Raw genomic sequence first — 14,356 nt, forward strand, 5'->3', positions numbered from 1 at the left:
CAATCGGAAGCGGCGCATTTTTCCCTCCGGAGGCTGTAGAGGACAAACCCGAGGACAGTGGACGGGCTCATTCTGTAGGAAACAGTCTGAAGAAAAGATCGATACAAACAGCATCTTATAAGTCAAACAGGTCGTTTGTTATGGACGAGCCTTAATCCTGACCATCGTCACAGAAGAAAACTTAGTTTACTTGACAATATCTGGAAATGTGAAAACTCCAGTAAAAATACAAGTGTATATTGTTGTTCATGTTCTTTATGGATATATATGTTCTTTATGGTTCTTTATTAGAGATATGGAGAAAGCTCCGGCCTCAGGATGTGAAAGGTTAAAGTGAACTCTGAAAAACTCTTTTCTAATGAACTCATTTTAATATTGTTTTCACTGGAGAAAAGAACAAGATCAAAAAAGTGGAATCAAAACATTTCAACGGTTTTTGCCTAAAATCTATTTAGTTATTTCTCTAATAACTAAATCACACCTGGCGCTCAGGTCTCTCTCACCTGGCGCTCAGGTCTCTCTCACCTGGCGCTCAGGTCTCTCTCATCTGGCGCTCAGGTCTCTCTCACCTGGCGCTCAGGTCTCTCTCACCTGGCGCTCAGGTCTCTCTCACCTGGCGCTCAGGTCTCTCTCACCTGGCGCTCAGGTCTCTCTCACCTGGCGCTCAGGTCTCTCTCACCTGGCGCTCAGGTCTCTCTCACCTGGCGCTCAGGTCGCTCTCACCTGGAGCTGCTTGGCGCTCAGGTCTCTCACCTGGAGCTGCTTGGCGCTCAGGTCTCTCACCTGGAGCTGCTTGGCGCTCAGGTCTCTCACCTGGAGCTGCTGGGCGCTCAGGTCTCTCACCTGGAGCTGCTGGGCGCTCAGGTCTCTCACCTGGAGCTGCTGGGCGCTCAGGTCTCTCACCTGGAGCTGCTTGGCGCTTAGGTCTCTCACCTGGCGCTCAGGTCTCTCACCTGGAGCTGCTTGGCGCTCAGGTCTTTGGTTCCTCTGAACACGTAGCTCTTAGAGATGCCCTCACAGCCGAGCTCGTGCACTTGGACCATGCGTCCGAAGGTGATGAGGCCGACCAGAGCAGCAGGGGGCAGCAAAGAGAGCGACATCTGCAGAGACTCCTTCAGTGCCTGAAGGTCCTCATCCTCGATGCAGGTGTCCACCACGTAGAGGAAGACCAGGGGCATCGGGGGGCCCCTCTGTCACACACATTCAGAGAGAGTTATACAGCTTTATTCGTCCCAGCAGTAAATCTGAGTCATAAACACATAAGCCCCACTTCAATCGGTTCATACAGGAGATGATGGCCTTTGTCAAGAGCCACAATCTGAAATTTCCAGGTCCTAATGCATTTGACATGACCCAAAGTATGACATAAAGAGGTTCTAACGCGGCGTAGAGGCTCCAGGATGAAGCTGCCATCGAGTCCATTTATCCGTCTGTATTAACCCTACGATGTTTCTACGGAGCAGAATGAGGAACCTTCAGGCTAGCTGTGCTACACCTAAGCTAGCTAGCTGTGCTACACCTAAGCTAGCTAGTTGTGCTACACCTAAGCTAGCTTAGGTGTACACCTAAGCTAGCTAGCTGTGCTACACCTAAGCTAGCTAGCTGTGCTACACCTAAGCTAGCTAGCTGTGCTACACCTAAGCTAGCTAGCTGTGCTACACCTAAGCTAGCTAGCCACACCGCAGCGCCGGCCCTAAACTCCACCCACACTCCTGTCTGGAGAAGAGAGAAATCTCTTCTATATTTGGGCGTGGTCCTCCATAAAGACTCTGAGCTCAGACTTAAGTCCAAGGATTAAAACTATAAAAAATAAACTTTTGTGACTGTTTGAGTGGAAAAAAACAATCTCGGCACAGACTGATTTACAATGTTATTACAAAAGGTACAAAAGGTACAAGCGGGTCTAAAGCGGGTCTAAAGCGGGTCTAAAGCGGGTTTAAAGCGGGTCTAAAGCGGGTTTAAAGCGGGTCTAAAGCGGGTCTAAAGCGGGTCTAAAGCGGGTCTAAAGCGGGTCTAAAGCGGGACTAAAGCGCGTCTAAAGCGGGTCTAAAGCGGGTCTAAAGCGGGTCTAAAGCGGGTCTAAAGCGGGTCTAAAGCGGGTCTAAAGCGGGTCTAAAGCGGGTCTAAAGCGGGACTAAAGCGGGTCTAAAGCGGGTCTAAAGCGGGTCTAACGCGGGACTAAAGCGGGTCTAAAGCGGGACTAAAGCGGGTCTAAAGCGGGACTAAAGCGGGACTAAAGCGGGTCTAAAGCGGGTCTAAAGCGGGGCTAAAGCGGGGCTAAAGCGGGTCTAAAGAGGGTCTAAAGCGGGTCTAAAGCGGCTCTAAAGCGGGTCTAAAGCGGGGCTAAAGCGGGTCTAAAGAGGGTCTAAAGCGGGTCTCTCACCTGGACGACATACTCGATGGTAGAGAACTGTGGCAGAAGCTCCGCTGGCTGATTCACCTCAGAGATCCCGGCGTACGAAGGAGGAAACTGCAGAAGACAAAGAAGGTTCTGAGGGAGAACTAAAGGTTCCGAGGGAGATTTAAAGGTTCTAGTGAGAAGGAGGACTCACCTGGTTCCTCTGGTAGCAGAAGTTACAGGCCCAAAGTTTGGCTCTGTAATCCACCTGACTGAACACAAACACCAGCTTCAGTCCAAAACATGTTTTACACAAAGACAAGAACAACTTTTTCTTTAAAAGTGATTCACAAGAAAATGTTCAGGATCGAACCCGACCTGAACCCGACCAAACCCGACCTGAACCCGGCCTGACCCCGGCCTCTCACCAAAGCGGGTTGAGCACGGCGCGGCAGGTGGCGCGGCTGCACAGAACCGGCTCGTACTGGATGGGAGGCAGGTCTGGACGTTCTTTCAGAGGAGTGAAAAGAGCGGCGATGGGAACCACCATCCGGGTCGCTTCCAGACGGGACGAGGGCCAAACGTTCCAACTGAAGCGAACGCCATCACGCTCCTCGTTCTGAGCAATGTACTCGGAGAACGTCGCCATCTATGGGAGGGAGGGAGAGGGAAGAGCGAGGGAGGAGAGGGAAGAGCGAGGGAGGAGAGGGAAGAGCGAGGGAGGAGAGGGAGGAGAAGGAGGAGAGGGAGGAGAGGGAGGAGAGGGAGGAGAAGGAGGTAACACACGTACTTTTATTGCAAATAGGAAAAAAACTACAACTCCCAACACCACTTCTGGTCACATGGTTTACGTATGTTGCACGTCACGCCCTGCGCCACCTGAGCCAATCACGCGCGTGTTGGGAGAGACGGTGTTGGGAGAGACGACGGTGTTGGGAGAGACGGTGTTGGGAAGCGACAGGACAGCTGAAACAGGTAACAACAAACACCCGCTTTTAATCATCTTAAATGTGCCGGTTTTAAACTCTGATGCCGAACGTGTAGAGCAGGAAAACGTGGAATTTGGTGAGTCTGAGAATATATATATATATATATATATATATATATATAAATAAAATATAAATATATATATATATATATAAATATATATATATATATATATATATATATATATATATATATATATCTCCGTGGCAACAGATGATTCATCTAAACAAAAGGTATTTATTAAAGTTGTTTATTTAAATGTATTTGTACAATTCAACTGAATGTAATAAGTATTTACTGGTATCCTGCTTCCGAAGAGTGCACACGCTTTTTTGCTCGCTCCGCTTGCTATCGCTGCTTTCCTTATTTATTTTGCTTTTTAATCAGTTTTTGTCTTCCAAACATTTTTGCTTTAGACTTTTTCAAGTAAACCAAAGATTTTAAGAACATTTTTCCAGTTTTAACGACATATCTGACGCCAGCGACATGTCCGGGGGTTTGAAAAAAGACTTCTTGAAGTTATTCGACCTGCTTGATAAAATGGAAATCAAAACATTCATAAGTGGACCTCTTCCAAACATCGACAGAAGGATAAACAAGTTTAGCCGGCTTCTTCAGCTGAACACATGGCTGTCCAAAGAGTGCTCCCCGAGAGGACTACACTACATTGAGAACTTCTATCTATTCTGGAAACGAGAGGACCTGTTTAAGAGAAATGGCCCCCACCTATGCAGAGGTGGAGTGAGGGTGCTGACAGAGAACCTGCTCCACGCTCTGAGGCATTGGACTGGGCCTGGACAGGGTCCTGAGCAGATAGTTAGAGAAGAGAGGAATGAGAGAAGAATTCCTGCTCCATCAGCCAGAGACCGAGCCAATGTTTCAACATCAAAAGCACCACAACCTCAGCCTCCACCAAAGGATTCATCAGCAGCCGCTCCACCACCACCAGCAAAGGATTCAGCTCCAGCTGCTCCACATTCACCTCCACCGCCTCCAGCAAAGGAACAATCTTCAAAAGGCCTTGGACCCATCTGTGACAAGCCCAACAACATCCCTGTCATCGCCCCTGCCTTCACACCAGCCCTGGGTTCCCCCTGCAACATCTACTCCCACTAAAGATTCATCATTCTCCTTCTCATCTCCACTCTCACCCATGGGCCTTCCCAGCCATTTTGAAAGTCTGATCAAATCAGGCATTAAGATGGCTCCACTCACGCCCAATATAGCAAGGGCTATGCCGACTACACCAACAAAAGCCCCACCACCCATCCCCCCTCGCCTCTCACCTGGTCCCAAACTCTCCTTGGCTACAAAAGCCCCACCACCCATCCAACCTCGCCTTTCACCTGGTATCTCCCATAGCTAGGATGCACTGGGTCTCAGCGTTGCCGGGACTTATTGTCACATTAAAAATCAAACCAACCCGGGGCCCTATGTAAAAAGAGCCCCCCCTAGTGCTATTTCTGTAGTCACATCATCACACAGATGGAAAAACAAAATGCGAGTCAGGCCCAATCTGAGAAATGTGATTCATATTCCCTGTGAAAAGATAAAGCCCAGTCCCACTGAAACTAGTCTGAAACTTGCTGTGCTAAATGTCAGATCCTTATGTAACAAATCTCTCTTAATTAATAATTTTATTTCTTCTTATAATCTTGATTTTATGTTTTTAACTGAAACATGGCTTGACAAAAACACAGGAAATGTAGTTCTGATAGAATCTGCTCCACCAACTTGAAGTTTGAATCTGAAACACGAGAAGAAAAAAAAGGGGGTGGAGTCTGTGCTGTCTTTAGAGATGAAATAATTACCCGCAGGTTGTCTTTTGGGGTGTTTTCATCATTTGAGTATGTATCCTTTAAAATGGAGCTAAAACGGTCTCCATCCATTCTCTTCATTGTTTTATACAAGCCTCCCCAGCACTGCCAAAGCTTTATTGATGATTTTACTGAGATGCTTTCAGTCATATGCACAGACTTTGATGGTTTGGTCATTACAGGTGATTTCAATGTGCATGTTGATAATATTTGTGACAGAAACGCTAAAGAGCTTGATGCTGTCCTTGAAACCTTCAGTCTTACTCAGCATGTGAGAGGCCCCACCCACAGCAAAGGACACACTCTAGATCTCATAATTACAAAGGGGGTAAATATTTCAAATGTTAATGTGATCGATGTTGCTCTGTCTGATCATTTCTGTGTCTTCTTTGACCTGTCTGTTTCTCCCAAACCTCCGGTTGGTCCTGCAGTTGTTCAGAAGAGACACATAAGTGATGGCACAGGTGCACTGTTTATGGAAATGATAAACTTTGAAAATGTCTCATGTTCTAATGTAAATGATTTGTTGAACTCTGTTACATCTAGTGTTTTGAATGTTCTGAACACCATCGCCCCTATGAAGGCTAAAATGGTTAAAAATAAGCAGAAGGCGCCGTGGAGAAATGATGATTGGGTCAGGGCACAGAAAAGGGAGTGCCGCAGGGCCGAACGGAAATGGCGCAAGTCAAAGCTCCAGGTTCAAAAAGAGATTTACAAAGAGAAGCTGAACATGTACAACCTAATCTTATGTAGAACTAGGGAAATATATTTTTCTGAAATAATTGGAAGCTGCAGTAACAACTGGCGTGTCCTGTTTGCCACAGTAAACAGAACCCTCCAGCTCAGCTGCCGTTAGAACTCATTTCCACATCAAGTGTAATGAGTTTGCATTATTCTTTAATAACAAAGTTCAGGGCATTAAAAATGCTATAAATCCCACAATGCAAAAAAATACCCTAAAACCACCAAGACACTTAGAGCTAACTCACTTTGCACCTGTAACTGACAAAACTGTCCATGAGATCATCACCAGTCTGAGTTCATCTACATGCTGCCTCGATGTGTTACCCACCAAATTTCTAAAGTCTGTGCTGAACAGTTTGTTAGCACCATTCACTCACATAATTAACATGTTGCTTCAATCTGGAACATTCCCAATGTCTTTGAAAACTGCGGTCATAAAGCCTCTCCTAAAGAAGAGCAGTCTTGATGCCGCAGTACTGAGTCATTACCGGCCCATCTCTAATCTGCCATTTTGGGGCAAAGTCCTTGAAAAGGTCATTTACAACGGTCACAGATTTCCTCTTAATAAACAACTCATTTGATGTTTTTCAGTCAGGTTTTAGACCTCATCACAGCACTGAGACTGCTCTTGTCATGGTGACAAATGACATCCGCCTGAACACTGACACGGGCAAAGCCTCAGTCTTAATTCTGTTAGATCTGAGTGCTGCTTTTGACACTGTCGATCATGGGATCCTCTTACAGAGACTAGAGGACTGGGTGGGCATCACTGGCACTGCCCTAAACTGGTTAAGGTCCTATCTGGAAGACAGGAAGTACTTTGTTGAAATTGGTAGCTGTGTCTCAGACCACATGACCCTGACCTGTGGAGTGCCCCAAGGGTCAGTCCTGGGTCCCCTTCTGTTCAACCTCTACATGCTGCCGTTAGGTCAGTTGATACGCAGTGAAAATGTGTCCTATCACAATGATGCAGACGACACTCAGATCTATGTTTCACTATCGGCAGGTGACTATGGACCAGTGGATTCACTCTGTCACTGCATCCAACAGATCAGTTTGTGGATGCAAAACAACTTTCTCCAGCTGAACTCAGACAAGACTGAAATAATCGTTCTTGGCCCACAGAAACAAAGAGAAAGTGTTAGCGGTCACCTCCAGAGTCTCGCTCTAAAACCTACAAACCAAATTAGAAATCTGGGGGTAATAATGGACTCAGACTTGAACTTTAATAGCCACGTCAAATCAATAACATCAGCAGCTTTTTACCATCTAAAAAACATTGCCAAAATCAAAAATATAGTGTCAAAACCAGATTTAGAGAGACTTATCCATGCGTTTGTCTCCAGTAGATTAGACTACTGTAACGGCCGCTCACTGGTCTCTCCAAACGAGCTGTAAAACAGCTGCAGTACATCCAGAACGCTGCTGCTCGGGTCCTGACTAGAACCAGGAAGTATGAGCACATTAGTCCTGTTCTCAGGTCTCTGCACTGCCCCCTGTGGCTCAGAGAATAGACTTTAAAGCAGCTCTGCTTGTGTACAAGTCTCTCCATGGCCTAGCACCAAAGTACATCTCGGATATGTTAGTGCCATATGAACCATCTCGGACTCTGAGGACCTCAGGGACCGGCCTCCTGCTGGTGCCAGAGTCAGGACAAAACATGGGGAATCTGCGTTTCAGTTTTATGCAGCTAAAATCTGGAACATTCTTCCTGAAGATGTGAGACAGGTTCTGCTCTGACAATGTTCAAATCTAAGCTAAAAACAGTTTTGTTTAGCTGCGCATATGACTGAAAGGATTTTTTCTTTGCACTCTTCTCTTTTGTTTGTGATTTTATTAGTTTAGACAATCAGTTGGATTGATCATTTAGTTAATTTTATTGTATTTCTGTTTCTGTCATTTCTTTGTGATTTGATGCATTTTTCCTGCTGTGAAGCTTTGAATTAACTTGTGTATGAAATGTGCGACACAAATAAACTTGCCTTGTTTTTACTGCATTAATTGTAATTTAAAGAGACGAACCAAAGAACCTATTTCACTGATGGAGCTGGTTATTGACCTGAGGTGTGCCCAGTGGGGACTGTCCTCAGACACATGTCCCAGATGTCCCAGAGGACTCTGTGAGGACTCTGTCTTCAGACACATGTGTCGAGGGACACGGGACATCGTCCAAGAACAACCGCTGTTGTGATTTTGTCCGTTAAAAAATAAACTGAGTTGAGTTTTGTTGTTGTTTTATAAAATTGAAAAATGAAAAGATTCTGATTTTGACACTGACAACAAGACCAGGACCCCGGGACCCCCCCAGGGGCCCGGGATCCCCCCCAGGACCCCGGGATCCCCCCCAGGGGCCCGGGACCAGGTCAGAGAAAGCCCTGGACCCGGTCCAGACCTTGGTCTTGGTCCTCAGCTGTTTCATGGAGAAAGTTCCTGAGACAGTTTGACGGCTCCAGAAAAGAAAGGCTTTATTTAGAAAGACATGACTTAAAGAACAACAGCGGGACATGTCTCAAGTTCTAATGGAAGAATGACGCGGTTAGACGCGATAAACAGCCTAAAGTTGGTGTTTGTGCTGCAGAAGTGTCAGGGTTTGACTCTAAACGCTGCGTCACTGCCGTTACACCGGGGAAACACCGGGGAAACACCGGGACAGCACCGCGACCGGACTCACCTGAGCGGGGCCGGGGTCCGAGAGCAGGTGCCGGGGTGGAGCAGGAGAGTGAGCCCGGGAGAGAAGCACCGGAGGCGGTCACTGAGAGAGAGAAGAGCCGCTGACTCTGCGGAGCTCGACACAAGATGGCGGCCGTGCCACGTCAGAACAGAGCGGGTTAGTGACAGACAGGAGGCATCACTCTGAGCGAAACATGTTGGCCTGTCGTAAAGGGCCCCAATATTTTTTATTACTTAATAATTTATTTAAAATTTGCTCAGTAGTTTAAATAAGTCCAGCTACAGAATAAAATCCTTCTCCTCCATCTTTGTTGAGTTGTGTGTGTGTGTCTCATTGTGTGTAAAGATGGTCTTATCTCGTCTCGTGTCTTTGTGGATTGGTTTGGGAGGATTTGTTCCATTCTTTTGGACATAATTGAGGTGAATAAACGATAGTCACGTTCAGAATAGAAATAGTCTCTATGAGGCACAGTCGCTCCTTCACTTCTTTTGGTCTCAGGGACATGAACTTTATACCACTCTGAGGTGTGTCTTTAGAGCTTTATACACTCTGAGGTGTGTCTTTAGAGCTTTATACACTCTGAGGTGTGTCTTTAGAGCTTTATACACTCTGAGGTGCGTCTTCAGAGCTTTATAACACTCTCAGGTTGTCTTTAGAGCTTTATACACTCTGAGGTGTGTCTTTAGAGCTTTATACACTCTGAGGTGAGTCTTTAGAGCTTTATACCACTCTGAGGTGTGTCTTTAGAGCTTTATACACTCTGAGGTGTGTCTTTAGAGCTTTATATTGCTCTGAGATGTGTCTTTAGAGCTTTATACACTCTGATGTGTGTCTTTAGAGCTTTATACACTCTGAGGTGCGTCTTTAGAGCTTTATACACTCTGAGGTGTGTCTTTAGAGCTTCATGCCACTCTGAGGTGTGTCTTTAGAGCTTTATATCACTCTGAGGTGTGTCTTTAGAGCTTTATACACTCTGAGGTGTGTCTTTAGAGCTTTATAACACTCTGAGGTGTGTCTTTAGAGCTTTATACACTCTGAGGTGTGTCTTTAGAGCTTTATACCACTCTGAGGTGTGTCTTTAGAGCTTTATAACACTCTGAGGTGTGTCTTTAGAGCTTTATATCGCTCTGAGGTGTGTCTTTAGAGCTTTATACCACTCTGAGGTGTGTCTTTAGAGCTTTATACACTCTGAGGTGTGTCTTTAGAGCTTTATACCACTCTGAGGTGTGTCTTTAGAGCTTTATACACTCTGAGGTGTGTCTTTAGAGCTTTATACACTCTGAGGTGTGTCTTTAGAGCTTTATACACTCTGAGGTGTGTCTTTAGAGCTTTATACACTCTGAGGTGTGTCTTTAGAGCTTTGTACCGCTCTGAGGTGTGTCTTTAGAGCTTTATACACTCTGAGGTGTGTCTTTAGAGCTTTATACACTCTGAGGTGTGTCTTTAGAGCTTTATATCGCTCTGAGGTGTGTCTTTAGAGCTTTATACCGCTCTGAGGTGTGTCTTTAGAGCTTTATACACTCTGAGGTGTGTCTTTAGAGCTTTATACACTCTGAAGTGTGTCTTTAGAGCTTTATACACTCTGAGGTGCGTCTTTAGAGCTTTATACACTCTGAGGTGCGTCTTTAGAGCTTTATGCCACTCTGAGGTGTGTCTTTAGAGCTTTTTACACTCTGAGGTGTGTCTTTAGAGCTTTATGCCACTCTGAGGTGTGTCTTTAGAGCTTTATATCACTCTGAGGTGTGTCTTTAGAGCTTTATCCACTCTGAGGTGTGTCTTTAGAGCTTTATATCGCTCTGAGGTGTGTCTTTAGAGCTTTATACACTCTGAGGTGTGTCTTTAGAGCTTTATGCCACTCTGAGATGTGTCTTTAGAGCTTTATATCACTCTGAGGTGTGTCTTTAGAGCTTTATCCACTCTGAGGTGTGTCTTTAGAGCTTTATACACTCTGAGGTGTGTCTTTAGAGCTTTATACACTCTGAGGTGTGTCTTTAGAGCTTTAAACACTCTGAGGTGTGTCTTTAGAGCTTTATATCACTCTGAGGTGTGTCTTTAGAGCTTTATACACTCTGAGGTGTGTCTTTAGAGCTTTATAACACTCTGAGGTGTGTCTTTAGAGCTTTATACCACTCTGAGGTGTGTCTTTAGAGCTTTATACACTCTGAGGTGTGTCTTTAGCGCTTTATACCACTCTGAGGTGTGTCTTTAGAGCTTTATACACTCTGAGGTGTGTCTTTAGAGCTTTATACACTCTGAGGTGTGTCTTTAGCGCTTTATAACACTCTGAGGTGTGTCTTTAGAGCTTTATACCACTCTGAGGTGTGTCTTTAGAGCTTTATACACTCTGAGGTGTGTCTTTAGAGCTTTATACCACTCTGAGGTGTGTCTTTAGAGCTTTATACACTCTGAGGTGTGTCTTTAGAGCTTTATACACTCTGAGGTGTGTCTTTAGAGCTTTATGCCACTCTGAGATGTGTCTTTAGAGCTTTATATCACTCTGAGGTGTGTCTTTAGAGCTTTATCCACTCTGAGGTGTGTCTTTAGAGCTTTATACACTCTGAGGTGTGTCTTTAGAGCTTTATACACTCTGAGGTGTGTCTTTAGAGCTTTAAACACTCTGAGGTGTGTCTTTAGAGCTTTATACCACTCTGAGGTGTGTCTTTAGAGCTTTATACACTCTGAGGTGTGTCTTTAGAGCTTTATACCACTCTGAGGTGTGTCTTTAGAGCTTTATACACTCTGAGGTGTGTCTTTAGAGCTTTATAACACTCTGGGGTGTGTCTTTAGAGCTTTATACCACTCTGAGGTGTGTCTTTTAGAGCTTTATACACTCTGAGGTGTGTCTTTAGAGCTTTATACCGCTCTGAAGTATGTCTTTAGAGCTTTATACCACTCTGAGGTGTGTCTTTAGAGCTTTATACACTCTGAGGTGTGTCTTTAGAGCTTTATACACTCTGAGGTGTGTCTTTAGAGCTTTATACCACTCTGAGGTGTGTCTTTAGAGCTTTATATCACTCTGAGGTGTGTCTTTAGAGCTTTATACACTCTGAGGTGTGTCTTTAGAGCTTTATACCACTCTGAGGTGTGTCTTTAGAGCTTTATACACTCTGAGGTGTGTCTTTAGAGCTTTATACACTCTGAGGTGTGTCTTTAGAGCTTTATACCACTCTGAGGTGTGTCTTTAGAGCTTTATATCACTCTGAGGTGTGTCTTTAGAGCTTTATACACTCTGAGGTGTGTCTTTAGAGCTTTATACCACTCTGAGGTGTGTCTTTAGAGCTTTATATCACTCTGAGGTGTGTCTTTAGAGCTTTATACACTCTGAGGTGTGTCTTTAGAGCTTTATACACTCTGAGGTGTGTCTTTAGAGCTATATGCCACTCTGAGGTGTGTCTTTAGAGCTTTATATCACTCTGAGGTGTGTCTTTAGAGCTTTATACACTCTGAGGTGTGTCTTTAGAGCTTTATAACACTCTGAGGTGTGTCTTTAGAGCTTTATAACACTCTGAGGTGCGTCTTTAGAGCTTTATATCACTCTGAGGTGCGTCTTTAGATGCTTTATAACACTCTGAGGTGTGTCTTTAGAGCTTTATATCACTCTGAGGTGTGTCTTTAGAGCTTTATACCACTCTGAGGTGTGTCTTTAGAGCTTTATATCACTCTGAGGTGTGTCTTTAGAGCTTTATACACTCTGAGATGTGTCTTTAGAGCTTTATACACTCTGAGGTGTGTCTTTAGAGCTTTAAACACTCTGACGTGTGTCTTAAGAACTTTATACCACTCTGAGGTGTGTCTTTAGAGCTTTATACACTCTGAGGTGTGTCTTTAGAGCTTTATACACTCTAAGGTGTGTCTTTAGAGCTTTATACACTCAGAGATGTATAAAGATAGAGCTTTATACACTCTGAGATGTGTCTTTAGAGCTTTATACACTCTGAGGTGTGTCTTTAGAGCTTTATAACATTCTGAGGTGTGTCTTTAGAGCTTTATACCACTCTGAGGTGTGTCTTTAGAGTTTTATACACTCTGAGGTGTGTCTTTAGAGCTTTATACACTCTGAGGTGTGTCTTTAGAGCTTTATACCACTCTGAGTTGTGTCTTAAGAGCTTTATACCACTCTGAGTTGTGTCTTTAGAGCTTTATACCACTCTGAGGTGTGTCTTTAGAGCTTTATACCACTCTGAGGTGTGTCTTTAGAGCTTTATACACTCTGAGGTGTGTCTTTAGAGCTTTATACCACTCTGAGGTGTGTCTTTAGAGATTTATACCACTCTGAGGTGTGTCTTTAGAGCTTTATACACTCTGAGGTGTGTCTTTAGAGCTTTATACCACTCTGAGTTGTGTCTTTAGAGCTTTATACACTCTGAGGTGTGTCTTTAGAGCTTTATATCGCTCTGAGGTGTGTCTTTAGAGCTTTATACACTCTGAGGTGTGTCTTTAGAGCTTTATACCACTCTGAGTTGTGTCTTTAGAGCTTTATACCACTCTGAGGTGTGTCTTTAGAGCTTTATACCACTCTGAGGTGTGTCTTTAGAGCTTTATACACTCTGAGGTGTGTCTTTAGAGCTTTATACCACTCTGAGGTGTGTCTTTAGAGATTTATACCACTCTGAGGTGTGTCTTTAGAGCTTTATACCGCTCTGAGGTGTGTCTTTAGAGCTTTATAAACTCTGAGGTGTGTCTTTAGAGCTTTATACACTCTGAGATGTGTCTTTAGAGCTTTATACACTCTGAGGTGTGTCTTTAGAGCTTTATACACTCTGATGTGTGTCTTTAGAGCTTTATACACTCTGAGGTGTGTCTTTAGAGCTTTATACCACTCTGAGGTGTGTCTTTAGAGCTTTATACACTCTGAGGTGTGTCTTTAGAGCTTTATACCACTCTGAGGTGTGTCTTTAGAGCTTTATACCACTCTGAGGTGTGTCTTTAGAGCTTTATACACTCTGAGGTGTGTCTTTAGAGCTTTATAACACTCTGGGGTGTGTCTTTAGAGCTTTATACCACTCTGAGGTGTGTCTTTTAGAGCTTTATACACTCTGAGGTGTGTCTTTAGAGCTTTATACCGCTCTGAAGTATGTCTTTAGAGCTTTATACCACTCTGAGGTGTGTCTTTAGAGCTTTATACACTCTGAGGTGTGTCTTTAGAGCTTTATACACTCTGAGGTGTGTCTTTAGAGCTTTATACCACTCTGAGGTGTGTCTTTAGAGCTTTATATCACTCTGAGGTGTGTCTTTAGAGCTTTATACACTCTGAGGTGTGTCTTTAGAGCTTTATACCACTCTGAGGTGTGTCTTTAGAGCTTTATACACTCTGAGGTGTGTCTTTAGAGCTTTATACACTCTGAGGTGTGTCTTTAGAGCTTTATACCACTCTGAGGTGTGTCTTTAGAGCTTTATATCACTCTGAGGTGTGTCTTTAGAGCTTTATACACTCTGAGGTGTGTCTTTAGAGCTTTATACCACTCTGAGGTGTGTCTTTAGAGCTTTATATCACTCTGAGGTGTGTCTTTAGAGCTTTATACACTCTGAGGTGTGTCTTTAGAGCTTTATACACTCTGAGGTGTGTCTTTAGAGCTATATGCCACTCTGAGGTGTGTCTTTAGAGCTTTATATCACTCTGAGGTGTGTCTTTAGAGCTTTATACACTCTGAGGTGTGTCTTTAGAGCTTTATACACTCTGAGGTGTGTTTTTAGAGCTTTATAACACTCTGAGGTGCGTCTTTAGAGCTTTATATCACTCTGAGGTGCGTCTTTAGATGCTTTATAACACTCTGAGGTGTGTCTTTAGAGCTTTATATC

General features: G+C 44.2%; 1 protein-coding gene across 2 annotated transcripts in view; it reads right to left on the bottom strand.

Annotated features, from left to right (window-relative positions):
* Positions 1–8,710, bottom strand: part of LOC140383533 (protein transport protein Sec23A) — a 67,617-nt gene extending 58,907 nt beyond the window's left edge. The window contains exons 1-5 of one of the 2 annotated variants that reach the window (XM_072465978.1): positions 8,554–8,710; positions 2,767–2,987; positions 2,553–2,610; positions 2,384–2,470; positions 954–1,190 (exon numbers count right to left, since the gene is read on the bottom strand). In XM_072465978.1, coding sequence (XP_072322079.1) covers positions 954–1,190; positions 2,384–2,470; positions 2,553–2,610; positions 2,767–2,987 — 603 coding nt within the window. In that variant the 5' untranslated portion in view covers positions 8,554–8,710. The remainder of the gene's footprint in view (positions 1–953; positions 1,191–2,383; positions 2,471–2,552; positions 2,611–2,766; positions 2,988–8,553) is intronic. The other variant, XM_072465979.1, reaches the window with a different exon arrangement.
* Between the last annotated feature and the right edge of the window lie 5,646 nt (positions 8,711–14,356).

Source organism: Eucyclogobius newberryi, unplaced genomic scaffold (genome assembly GCF_026437365.1).
Source record: "Eucyclogobius newberryi isolate DKJ021-1_F unplaced genomic scaffold, fEucNew1.0.hap1 SCAF_53, whole genome shotgun sequence".
NCBI classification, from domain to species: domain Eukaryota; kingdom Metazoa; phylum Chordata; class Actinopteri; order Gobiiformes; family Gobiidae; genus Eucyclogobius; species Eucyclogobius newberryi.